The 14,181-nt window shown below is 36.5% G+C and overlaps 1 protein-coding gene across 4 annotated transcripts in view; it reads right to left on the bottom strand.

Annotated features, from left to right (window-relative positions):
• The window catches only part of LOC116166683 (pyrokinin-1 receptor-like), a 141,450-nt gene that overhangs the window by 44,143 nt on the left and 83,126 nt on the right, over positions 1-14,181 (bottom strand). For all 4 annotated transcript variants that reach the window (XM_031481728.1, XM_031481730.1, XM_031481731.1 and 1 more), the window contains exon 2: positions 2,512-3,471. In XM_031481728.1, coding sequence (XP_031337588.1) covers positions 2,512-3,343 — 832 coding nt within the window. In that variant the 5' untranslated portion in view covers positions 3,344-3,471. The remainder of the gene's footprint in view (positions 1-2,511; positions 3,472-14,181) is intronic.

Raw genomic sequence — 14,181 nt, 5'->3', positions numbered from 1 at the left:
AACAATATGTTCCGGGCGTTTCCGGCCGGGGGGACTATGATTTTCCGATTCAGCGGATTTTTTTACATAGAATACGTTTGGTTTCGTTCAGTGAAATGACAACATCCAGTTTATACTACTTTTAGAGCTAATTTGACTGGACTAAAAGTCTGGCCAGGAAAGAATGCCGGTCACAGCACACCTGATGTTGGTCTGCAATCGTGTCATGGTTTACTATAAAAAAAACATACGATTGTATGCCGGTATCTTTGGTGACGGGCATTCTTTCCTGGCGAGACTGATAACTTCCCGACGTAGCGCGGTTAAAGTAATACAGTCAAAGCTTTTTGAAAACTGGTACATTACAGAACTTGGGATACGTGGGAATCAATCGTTTCATATCGGGCGAACAAAATCCATATTTGGATGAATTTTAAAGTTATTTGCTGTTACCAAACTTTTTTTTCAAATTAGTGAAAGTATTCACTGCAACGAATGAGCGCGTTACATTTTCGAATACGAGTATATCGGATATACAGGGTGTAAAAAAAGTATGCTGTCAAACTGAAACCCTGGATAGTAGGCAACCAGCTGAGCAGAAAATACTTAATAACTGCTTGTCTAATCAGTACCGTTACGGAACTATGAACCCCTAAAGACGACCAATGAGCGCGCCGTATTACGAATACCACAACACAGGGATGCCGATGCGATATGTAACCGACTCTTGCTGCGTTAGGTGAACGGTGGGGAGTGACAGATTGTGAACTGTCAGTCAACGCGCTGGTTAGTTATCTGAAGCCTGTGTTCAGAGTATCGTCTTCTTGGATATTTTTTGTGAAGTTTTATTTACCTTTAATTAATCTAACCATGGCTAATCGATTCGACTTTGTGGAGCGACGAGATATGCACTTTATTTACGGCTTAGCTGACGGTAATGCGCGAGAGGCAGTTCGTCATTATGCCGAACGATATCCTAACCGTGTCCAGCCTAACCGCGCGCAATTTGTCAACATCCATCGAAATTTAGGTGAGCATGGCACGCAATCCTGATGTAACTGGCCGTCCACGGACTCGACGAACAGTGGAATTTGAAGAAGCTGTTTTAAATAGGATTGAAGAGAACCCGTCAACCAGTACTCGCGCAATAGCCCACGAATTGGATTGTTCAAACATGAGCGTCTGGCAGGTTTTGAACGACGAAGGAATGCACCCATTTCACTTACAAAAGGTTCAAGGCCTCTCTCATAATGACTACGCACCTCGAGTAGAGGCATGTCAATGGCTTTTGCAGCAGTGCCAGGCCGAGCCCGACTTTGCATCTCTGCTAATGCATACCGACGAGGATACTTCAACGTACACAACAACCATGTTTGGAGTGAGAACAATCCGCATGCCACGCATGTTGATTCAAGCCAACACAAATTTTCAATCAACATTTGGGCAGGTATTATTGGTGACCATCTCATTGGACCGTGGGTTTTACCCCCACGTCTCAATGGCGCAGCTTACCTGCACTTCCTGCAAAACACCCTACCAGTTTTGATGGAAGATGTGCCACTAGCCACACGAGCTAGGATGTGGTTTCAGCATGACGGTGCTCCTGCACATTTTTCATTCGGTGCCCGAAACCATCTAACGGCAACCTTCGGGGAACGCTGGATTGGTAGGGGTGGACCCGTTCATTGGCCAGCAAGATCTCCTGACTGGACACCGTGCGATTTCTTTTTGTGGGGTTTCTTAAAAGACAAAATCTACGCAACCCCCGTAGAAACCCGAGAAGATCTCCAAGACAGAATTTTCGATGCCGCGCGAGAACTTCGAGAAAATCCAGGGATTTTAATCCAGGGATTTTCGCGAAAGTCCGAAATAGTCTAATCCGACGCACCCATCTGTACATTGACGTTCAAGGTGGTCACTTTGAGCACTTGGTTTAAAAAAAGCGGGAAAAAAACGGCCCTTTTCAGGGCCACAAATAAAAATTATTTAAAAAAAATGCCCGAGGCGAGAATCGAACCCTGCGCCTAACGCAGCAAGAGTCGGTTACATATCGCATCGGCATCCCTGTGTTGCGGTATTCGTAATACGGCGCGCTCATTGGTCGTCTTTAGGGGTTCATAGTTCCGTAACGGTACTGATTAGACAAGCAGTTATTAAGTATTTTCTGCTCAGCTGGTTGCCTACTATCCAGGGTTTCAGTTTGGCAGCAAACTTTTTTACACCCTGTATAGAACAAGGAACTGTTTGTTGGCTATATAACAGTGTACTTTGCAGGTATACAAAAATAACACGAGCAAATGAATCCCTGAAATTTGATGAAAACTTTCGATAAGGGTTTGACGTGTTCTAATTAGCATATTTTCTATGCAAGTTTTAGTGCAACATACCTACTCACGTGAAGACGGACGGTGGAAGTGCACTGACTATTCCTTAAAATTTATACGTAAAGGTAACTATCTGCATCAAAAGCTTTTACATCATAAAGAACTTTGACATTCCAGTAACAATTAAATCAAATCATGCTTTACTTACCCAACATCTTAATGACCCGTTGCTGCGCAGCGGTGTTTCGAGGTACTCTTGGAATAACTGAAGCGTGACCATTACCATTACACGACGTTTCACTCCTTTGTATCGACAACGTTCTTGCGTTACGTAACTTAATACCGATTAAAATGTACAAAACTGTTATTAAAGTCATTGGTCCGACAAAAAACACAAACGTCGATATTTCAAACGCATGTTGAAAGTAAAACTCGGTTGAGACCACCGTGCATCTGCTACGTTCAACTCCATCATCAGACTTGTCATATTCCACTCCGAATTGCATTGCTTGAGGGGCAGCAAGGCACAATGCAATTACCCAAATTGCAATTACATATTTGATTGCTCTAGATAACTTAGACATTGTATGGGATAGAAACGGATGGCATATAGCCAGATATCGCTCTACCGTAAATGCGGTTATTGTTAATACTGTCGCGTTCGCCGAGGTTTCTGCAGCGAATCCCTGAAGTATACAGAACGCTCCTCCGAACACATACGTTTCTGGCGACCATAGTCTGTACATTTCTGGAGGCAGTCCTGAAACTAGCAGGAGAAGGTCGGAAATTGCCAAACTAAATAAGTAATAGTTCGTTGCGGTATGTAACGACTTGCTTCGCGCTATGACGATACATGTACTCACGTTTCCAATTATGCCCGTAAAAAATATTACAACATAAATTACAGTTATTGGTATCACTAAAGATACAGGATAAAGTAAGCTTTCTCCACCGGTCACATTTGTGATTTCAGTAGTGTATAAGGTGGAGTTCGTAATCGTGTCATTTAGAATGGTGATGCTTGTGTTCCAGAAAGTCATTCCTAAACGATAGACTATGGAAACTTCAGTTTACGTCCTGTTAAGAGTTTTGGTGTATTTTCTAATGGGACACGTGTACTTGCAACCGTTTTCTGGATACGACACGTTTACACTCATTCTTGCCAAATCTGAAACAAAAAATAATTTTAAATTACACTCTAATATGTGCGCAAAGGGAGAATTTGCTGAAATAAATATTTCGTATCCCAAGCTGCTATCAGTTGCGGATGTGCAAGTGGTCCACGAAAACGTGTCACCGCTTTAGTAAGTTGTATGTATGTAAATCTAATCAAAAGTTTTCACTTAGAAACTGCTTATACAGCCGTTTTAAATTGCCTTTCTGCATAATATACCTACAGATGTGTCCACTTTTTTTGTCACATTTTCTGTATACTTATGTTCCCACAGAAATCAATTTATATGCATTCATATAAAAAATGCAGAGATAGATATGGCTCCTTTTATTAACAAAAAAGGTTATAGCAACTCAAACCAGATGGCAGGATTCTCTATGTAATTTCCATTTAAAGAAGAGCCTTTTATTATTGCAAATAGTCGGAAGCGAATGAGAATGTAGTAGTTCAATATTATTATAGTTCAGTCAAATTACGTTTTGGGCTGGATGTTATCATTTCACTCAACGTTTCTATTCATTTTTTCCCTCAGAGCAATATTGAAGTCAAATGCGAACAGAAACGACATTTTGCCATTTTTTTTATTGTTTTTTGTTTATTTTATATGTTCCGGGCTTAGATTAGGAAAGAGTATGGATACCGCGTATACCGTACAGCCCGTGTATTAATCGTGTTACCTTTTTAAACAAGTCTGCCATTTTATATGTGGCACATATGTCATTTAAGTAACATCGTTTTTTAAGAGTTTTTGCGCTTAAATTGACTGGAAATACACAAAAAAAACAACTTAAAATTATGGGGAATTGTGCAGATTGTGGATGCAAAAACCGGATTGAGAAGGAGGAACCAGGAATTTCATTTCAGACGTAAATATTGAAAATGTGCCTAATGCCGTTACTACGTATTTTCCTATTTTTCATCGTAAAGCTTTTTCCCTGAACATTCTTCTTTTAATATGTTAAAATTCATAGCTTAATGAACGATTACACGTAATTTCCCACAACAGAACCAATCCCATGCATTAAAATTTTGATAACAAACGTCTTCAAGGACGGAATTATTCAATAAACTCCATAGGCGTAATCATTAGCACTCCGCGTTTTTCAAAGTGAAAATTGGTACGGAAACAGCTTTTTTCTATTTCGATGTGGAAACAATACCGAAACCGTACTTGATTGGCCCAGTTTGCGTGCGTTTCTAGACAGAAATGATGCCGAAAGAAATAGAAACGCATTATTTTTTTATTTTGTTGGATTGGTACCCCTCGCTTTTTTGCTGTCAACGGTATCCGTCAAATCAAAACTAAACATAACCTGTAAAGTGTAAATAACGTACGAGGAACTTGACCGATTGTATTAATTCCGATTAATTTTGAATATATACTCCAAGGGTAGAACTTTTTTTATTTTTACTTAGCGTAGTAAAATATGCCGCCAGTACATTCTTGCTTACTTTTTGAACTCCCTTCTCGGCCAGCCAGTTTTCAAAAATTTTGTACTCCTCGTACTTTACTTTCGATTTTACAGGCAGTAAATTTAACGTCGCTTCATTGGCAATCTCTTGGATCTCTGGTGGGGTACAAGAGACGTGTTTGTCATCCGTATTCATCATAATTCATAACTGCCGCAAAATGGAATTATGACCAAATAATTAAAAGTTTGAAGTTTGAAAATACAGGAATCAGGTTAGCCAACGTGAAAATAAATGAATTGTGTCTATTACCAACATACAGTGAATGATAGTTTAAAATTACCTAACAACGCCTAAAGGCAATATTTATAATTTGTATAATTTATTATTTAAAATAAAAGTCGAAATAGAAAAAATAGTATAAAGCACACGTGTCATTTGTCTACTTGTCGCACTCGGCTTTTGCCGCATTCGCCGCTACGCGGCTTATGCGGCAAACTACCTCGTGCGACAATCTTCGTCAAATGACACTTGTACTTTAATATACTATTATTTGAAAAATCGAACAGAAAACAATGAAGATTCATATTTTATTACAATCTTTAGCTGAAGAGACAGTTAGTTTGAAAGGCATTCCCGAAAAAAAAAAGAGGAAGTTTCTCTTATACCCGTGTCTGATTAATAAATAGTTCAACGCACAAATTTCATTCGTATGTTCAACGTGTTTTATTATTATAGTTAAAAGTAGTTTGTTTTTAGGTACTTCTGCTACTATTCGCATTGGGGATCCTACGCCACTGGCCAATATCATTATGTGGCAGGTGGTAACACTATCGCTTGCGAATTATGCGTCCATATTCTTTTCTTGTCTAAGGTTCCGGGAGTTTCCGGCCGGGGGACTATGATTTTCGGATTCAGCGGATTTTTTTTACATAGAATAAATACACTTGGTCTCGTTGAGTGAAGTGACAGCATCCAGTTTAGACCACTTTTGAAGCTAATTTGACTGCACTATTAGGCAATATGTAGAAATTAGATTAGTATACATTTAGTAGTGTTACCAAACGTATTATTATGAATTGAATATAAAACAGGTGTAGGCAAGAAAATGCAAATTAAGTGTAATAAAATTGCTTAGGCAAGATATTTAATTTAATGAGAACTAGGATAAACCTCAAAAATCTTCTCAATCTCCTCGAGATTGAACAACGTGCTTTCATTAACTGTTCTCGTAGTAGTTGGGTATGGTTAGGGCCGATGATAAGTTCGTTTGGTTTGATGTCAACAAATGTCAAAGAACACGCACATTGCGAACATAAATACGACAAAAACACGTGTTTGGAAAAACTGATTTAAACAAGTTAAAAAGTAATCGTAAACGATTTACAAAAAGCGCATTTCCACTTGAATTCATTTCCCATTTGTAAGATGCAACTTCTGTTAAAATCGTAAAAATCCGGCCACAAATATGAAAGATAGCGTTGCACATGTGCAATCCATGTTTGACGTGTTACTTTAATTTCAGTTTATATGAGGAATTTCATTTCAATACTTTTCTAAGTAAGAAAGTTGGAACTGCGCATGCGCAAATCTAAATTTTGAAACTAACGTTAGATTTTCCTTTGTTCCAAGCACCTATGTATCAAATTTCATTTAAGTGCTTCCATAAATAAAAAAGTTGACACTGCGCATGCGCAATACCAAATTTGAAACTGGCGTTTGATTTTCCTTTATTCCAAGTGCCTATGTATCAAATTTCGTTAAAATTTTTCCATAAATAAAAAAGTTGGCACTGCGCATGCGCGAAACCAATTTTTGAAATTGGCGTTAGATTTTCATTTATTCCAAGTGCCTATGTATCAAATTTCATTCAAATACTTTTATAAATAAAAAAGTTTGCAATTCGGTTTATAAATGGTCGAGATGCGAAAAGGGCACTGTGAATTTTGAATCGATTCGACTCAACTTTTGGCATTGCGTATTATATGGCTAAAGCTATGCCCATATTGAATTTCATGCAATTCAGTTCATAACTAACGGAGATGTCAAAGCGATCGGACATTTCTAACCGAAGTTATCGTTCACACGGACAGATAGAGGGACAGACAAACAAAGGAACAGACGGACAGATCAACAGACAGACGACAGACAGCAATACAAAATACAAATACAAAAAATACAAAAACATGTAAAAAACGGTTTGTTGGTTTTTTACAATAACTTTTTTAGCAATAAACGCAGAAAAAATTCCTTCCTTGGTGCAAGCCTCGACACCATAACGAACCAAATAGCGAAAAAAGTAGAACAATAGCTCTTAAGATAAAGAACTAGTAGCGTCTCAACGAACTAGCGGACGGACGGAATAGGCATTTGATTTTGCGCATGCGCAGTGCCAACTTTTTAATTTATGGAAGCATTTCAATGAAATTTGGTACATAGGTGATTGGAATAAAGGAAGATCTAACGCCAGTTTCAAAATTTGTTTTTGCGCATGCGCAGTGCCAACTTTCTTATTTATGAAAGCATTGAAATGAAATTCTTCTTATAAACTGAAATTTGATGTAACACGTCAAAAATGGATTGCACATGTGAACGCTGTCTTTCATATTTGTGGCCGGATTTTTACGATTTTAACAGAAGTTGCATCTTACAAATGGGAAATGAATGCAAGTGGAAATGCGCTTTTTGTAAATCGTTTACGATTACTTTTTAACTTGTTTTTTATTTTTGTGGAAATGCGCTAAAAACAAACATCAATTGGGGTTTTGTATTTTTTTTATACATAATGGCATCCTCTCAGTAACTCCGTTGGTAGTCCCTGTTACTCCATTTCATCAAAAGCTCTTCTCACCTCAACTTCCAGTTCTTCACAAGACACAACTAGTGTAACTTTGTTTTTTATAAGATCCCACACATAAAAATCCAGTGCCGTTACATTTGGAGATCTACCTGTCTCCAAAAATGATCATAGAAATAAGCATCATGGGTAGAATGAGCTGGTGCTCCGTCAAGTTGAAACCAGTAGTTTTTCCCAGGTAATGTTTCCAAGGATGGTACAATGACATATTATACTAATGGGTTTATTTCAAGGCCTCCTAAGAAAATTATTCACACAACGGTCACAATTTTAGAAAACCTAAAATAAAACGAAAACCATAACAGGTAGGTATGTAATAATTGATCGATGTAGAATTTTGCTCCACATTTGAAAGTACAAAAAATAAAGCAGGTTTTATTTGAAAAAAAAATCAACTTTTTAAAGTTCGAAGTTGTTAAACTTGACCATTAATTTTAAAACACTCTGTAGAAAGGCGATTAAAATTTAAATCATTCGCATGTATATAGCATCACGTCAGTATTGTTGATTTTGGAAGACTTTGAAATTCAAGTCAACGGAGTCAAAGATTTTGAAAAATCTTGAATAACGTGAAAATGAAAACCTTTGATGCTAGGTATGGGAAAATGTGGTATCAAACGACGTAGATTTCCATGTACATTTCGAAAATACAATAAAATATATGGTGTTCTATTTAAAATAAGAAAGTTGCTATCCACATCCAGTAAAACCGGAAGTGAAACGATTGTGAAAAATTATGTTAGTATGCACATATTCAGATTTAAATTATTGATGGAAGTCTACATATTTTTAGGTAACGGTTTGCGTGAAACACAGGGGCGGATTTAGGCAGGGGCTTTAAGGGCTGCAGCGAGCGCGGGAGCCCCATGCCGACCACTACAATAGGGATTAATAAAAACAATAAGTCCAATAAGATGTAAATGTAACAGGTACATAGTCACGAGGCGAAACTTAGAGCATGTCATGTCATCTACGCTAGAGTTTCTTTTTATGATATAGGTACCTATTTCATAATTACAGTAAGGTTGCAGTAATCAGACGTTCCGTGCAATCCGAGGTCCAAAAGAAAAACAAGATACGAAGCATACGTTTTCAGTAGAGGAATTTTTTGATACTCGCATTCGGAAACGCAACTTATAATGCTGCACTGATCCTTGAACTCGTAGGAGTTGATTGAAGAAGATTTGCGCTGTTTCTTTTCGAGTTAGATGAGGTACAGACGAACGGACAAAACCATCACATAAGGGAAATTTCTTTAAAAAAATTCCTCTAAAACACTTGAAAACTCTATTATTCTATTTTCATGTAGCCACCGTGCAGGCAATATTCTCACCCTTACTCACCCCAAGGAACCGGGTAACCGGGGTAACGTGTTGAAAGTTACTCTTGATTCTCACAGGTCTAGTTCTAAAAATAGGTCAGTGGTTTTTCGTCTGCCGCTGTGTACAGATCGAGCTTCACTGTTTCTGTGTAATCTGAGCTTTTTGAAATTTGAAACCTACCGTTTTTCAATATTTTTCATTGTATTTATACTTAGTGCGTTTCCCTTAGACCTGTAATTTTAATAATAATTTCCTGAAGAAATACCTAATAGAAATAGAAATGAAGATGTTTTTCGATAACCCGAAATTCATTAAGTAGAGGGCCCCCTACAAATATTAGCCCAGGGCCCCCCGAGGCCTCGGTCCGCCCTTGGTGAAACAGCCTGTATACGGTAAGTTACTGATCTTGTCGAAACCCAGCGAATAATTTCAAATCGCAGAAGTAGATCCAAGGGGATGAAGCACAGAACATTTTAAAAACTCTTACAAAAATACGTTAACATTGTTTCTCATGTATGTAAAAACCTTAAATTAACAAGCAGGAAACAATGCACGGAAGCAAATAATTTTTGTGTCTAATCAACCACATTTGTCTTATCAAGTGTGGTTGATTAAAAACATACTTATTTACATTATGCAAACTACCCACTGAAGACAAACCTATCGTGGTTATCAAAACAAGAGGTACAGCTTTTAGAAAATTAGAAAAGTACTTATGCAAAATTCATTCATACCTACAATAGATAGAGGATAATGTTTATGTTAACATACATGCCACTTATCTTATCGCCAATCTTTGCACAGATTTTGTCAGCGGTAACGCTTGCTTTGAGCGTTTCGATGCGAGTGCTAAAGGCAGATCTTTGGGCGAGAGCGCTTTAGCGCATACCCATCTCATCAGTAGTAGGACACAGGCTCTATATTGGTTCTTGGTATTGTTGCTACAGTTCACACACATGTGATGTGGCGTTTTCATACTTGAATTGGGTGTTAAGATATACGCTAAAGTGTGAACATAGCCGCGCATTGCGTGGGATGGGCGAATGCGACCACAATGAATGTAGAATATATAGTTCAATGGTTTTGTATTAATAAGTTAAGAATGGTGAAGATGTTACGAGATATTTTAGTATAAATAAATACATAAAAAGCATCGTATTATTTAAGAGGTTATGGGCACAGACCAGTCCACAGTTATATAAGAAGAACGACAGATGTTTTCGTCCAGGAGCACGAGGTACTTTTAAGGTTACAATTTTTAGAATCTTGTAGGAAACGGAACAAAAGGGAAACGTCATGGCAAAAAGGGAAAAGTTTTATAATATTGACCAGTTGACGGGAGACAATTACTTTAATTGGAAATTCCGGATGCAGATGATACTGGATGAAAACGGGGTGATTGACTGTATAGAAAAACAAACTGATGTGACGAAATTGAATGAGGAAGGTGCGAAGAAATTTAAGAAAAATGACAGCAAAGCTAGGTCACTTATTGTTCAATGTGTTGTCGATGACCTTTTGGAATGTTTGCGGGATAAGTCGGATGCATTTTCGATGTGGACGGTACTGGAAAATAAATTTGAGAAGAAAGGGTTAACAGGGCAATTATTTTTGAAGAGAAAGATGTTATCAATGAAGTTAAAGGAAGGCGAACCACTGGCAGCATTCATTTTAGAGTTTGAAGATGTACTTAGGCAGCTAAAAGCTTCGAAGGTGAATATGGACGAAAAGGATGTTATATGTAATCTACTGCTAGCGTTACCAAAATCGTATGAAACTGTTGTGACCGTTATTGAGAATATGGAACCGGGATCATTAACATACGAGGATGTAAAGAAGAGGCTATTATCTGAGGAGGAGAAGCGACAGCTATCGAAGAAAAATATTGGACCAGTTACAGATCAAACGGCATTTAGTGCAAACACAGGATGTTACCGATGCGGAAGGCAGGGCCATTTTAAACGGGAGTGCAGAATCAATTTACGTCACAATGGACAAGGCAGTAATAACAGCACATCAGGAAATTACAGACCAGGGGAATACAAGCAAGATCAAGAAAGGAGTGTACGAGGCAGAGGAATGGAAAATGCAACTGCCAAAAGGGGTTTCCAGTCCACACGAGGCTTTAGAGGTCGTGGCGGTGGCGGACAAGGATATGGAAGAAGCAGATACCACAACTATAGTAATTACACGCAGCAAGAACCAGTAAACCAACACGTGAGTGAAGTGAGTGAACAAGTAAGTAAAATTTGTTTTATGACGGGCGATGAGTTTTGTGTAAAGGACGATGATGATTTAACATTTTTTATAGACTCCGGATGTACAGACCATTTAGTAAATAACAATAACATTTTTTCACATTTTGTAAAATTGGATAACCCTATAAAAATTGCAGTAGCCAAAAATGAAAGCTACATGCTTGCCACAGGTGTGGGCAATATTGAGGTTGTAAGTTGTGTAGGAAATAATAGGATAAGTTGTAAAATACAAAATGTTTTATATGTTCCAAACTTGAAAAGAAATTTGTTGTCTGTAAAGAAATTAGAGATGTCAGGTATACAAGTAGTGTTTATGAATGGATTAGTAAAGTTTATAAACAATAATAATGTTATAGGTATAGGGAAAAGAAATCATTTGTACGAGATAAGTTTTAAATTAGATAAACCAGAATGCCAGAACGTTGATAGTATTACAAATAATGAATTAGGGGAAAATGATAATGAATATGAATTTGAAAATGATGATATAATTGAAAATGGGGAAAGAGATTTGAGAGAGGGCAAAAGGCAAACAAAACTACCATCTCGGTATAACGAATATGAAATGTACATGGCATATAATGCTTTAGCTTTTGTAAATAATGTACCGCAAAATTTTAATGATCTACAAAATAGGCCAGATAAAGAATTATGGGAAAAGGCTATGAAAAGAGAATTACACTCAATACATAAAAATTCTACATGGGAAGTGGTTAACAAACCTAGCAATTCACAAATATTAAACACAAAATGGGTATACAGTTTAAAAGATGGTGAAGGAAATAATGAAGGAAAATATAAAGCCAGGTTAGTTGTAAAAGGGTTTGCGCAAAAAGAAACATTTAATTATGAAGACGTATATTCTCCTGTAGCTAGAATGACAACAATTAGAGTGCTATTAAGTGTCGGAAATCAGCTTGGATATTACTTTAGACAGTTAGACGTTAAAACAGCTTTTCTTAATGCAAAATTAGACCACCCAGTTTACATTTATCCACCTGAAGGGTCAAATCTTAATAATGGAAAGGTGCTCAAGTTAAATAAATCTTTATATGGGTTACGACAATCTGCGAAATGTTGGAATGATAAAATAAACGATTACATAATTAAAATAGGTTTTAAGAGATCTGAAAATGACTATTGTTTTTACATTATGGATTTAAAATTTGGAAAATTATTTTTATTGTTATATGTTGATGACATTTTAATTGCGGGACCAAGTGTACAAGAGATTAATGGTGTTGTAAACAAGTTGGGGGAAGAATTTGAAATGACAGATAGGGGAAATCTAAATCATTTTTTAGGGATTGATATAACATATAATTTTGAATTAGGTGTGTTGAAATTGAATCAGGCCAAGTATGTAGAGAAAATTTTAAACAAGTTTAACATGAGAGATTGTAAGGGTTCTGATGTACCAATTGAACCAAAATTAAAATTAGATATTTCCAAAAATGACACATTAACAAATAAACCTTTTAGAGAATTAATTGGTTGCTTGATGTATTTATCGTTGGCTACACGTCCAGATATTAGTTTTGCAGTGAATTATTTAAGCAAGTACCAAGATAGAGCAACAGACGAAATGTGGACATATTTAAAGAAAATTTTAAGGTATTTAAAGAAAAATAAGCATATTGAAATAGAATTTGTGAGAGAAACAAATATAAGTTTAAATTGCTTTGTCGATGCCGATTGGGGAAACGACATAAACGATCGTAAATCAGTAACCGGGTTTTTATTCAAACTAGGTGGGAATTTGATTCATTGGGCAACTAAGAAGCAGAATTGTATAACACTTTCTACTTCTGAAGCAGAATTAGTTGCATTGTGTAGTGCAGTTTGTGAGGGAATATGGTTAAATAAATTATTACTAGATTTTGATTACAATATACGGTTGACTACTTACTATGAAGATAATCAGGGATGTATATTTTTAATTAGAAACCCAAGTAATAATCGTAGAGTTAAGCATATAGATATTAAGTATAAATTTGTATGTGAACTTTTGAAAAAGCAGCAAATTGAAGTTGTGTATATTGAGTCATCTAAACAAGAGGCAGATATTCTCACGAAAGGATTGCCACAAGCTACTTTTTCAAAATTAAAGCATTGTTTAGGACTTCGTGATAACTTTAGCGAGGTGGGGTGTTAAGATATACGCTAAAGTGTGAACATAGCCGCGCATTGCGTGGGATGGGCGAATGCGACCACAATGAATGTAGAATATATAGTTCAATGGTTTTGTATTAATAAGTTAAGAATGGTGAAGATGTTACGAGATATTTTAGTATAAATAAATACATAAAAAGCATCGTATTATTTAAGATTGGGCGGCAACAGTATCACCGTCAATGTTTTTCGGATAGAGAGATATAGTTAATTGTTTTTCAAATGTCATGTAATTTTCGAGTTGTTAATAATTTCAATAAATGTTTAAATAATTTGTCGACATACACGACATGTGAAAAAAGTCAATGTACTAATTTTGTAACTTCTAAGACACTGTAAGCTAAGCCTTTAGTTATGCACCTGTTTCTTTCAAGAATCTCAACAGGAGACTTAATTTAAATGTTCAAATATGTTAAGTTAGTGTACTTATACACAAAACGAAATTGAACATTAATCTTCTGCACACTCTGCACTGCAAAATAATCGGCAAATGGCTAAAAGATCTGAACCGTAACAGTTATTCACAACAATTTGGGAACCATTTAGTACAATTTTATTATTATTAACGAGCTCCTAGTCAAGCTAAGGGTACGATTTAAAAATTGTTTGTAAAAATAAATACAAGAAATTTTGCTTGTAAATCTATTTTGGGTGGCTTTATTGAAGTCACTTTCAGTGACGAATA

This window comes from Photinus pyralis, unplaced genomic scaffold, assembly GCF_008802855.1.
Source record: "Photinus pyralis isolate 1611_PpyrPB1 unplaced genomic scaffold, Ppyr1.3 Ppyr1.4_LG3b, whole genome shotgun sequence".
NCBI classification, from domain to species: domain Eukaryota; kingdom Metazoa; phylum Arthropoda; class Insecta; order Coleoptera; family Lampyridae; genus Photinus; species Photinus pyralis.
This window is presented reverse-complemented; position numbering and strand designations above follow the sequence as displayed.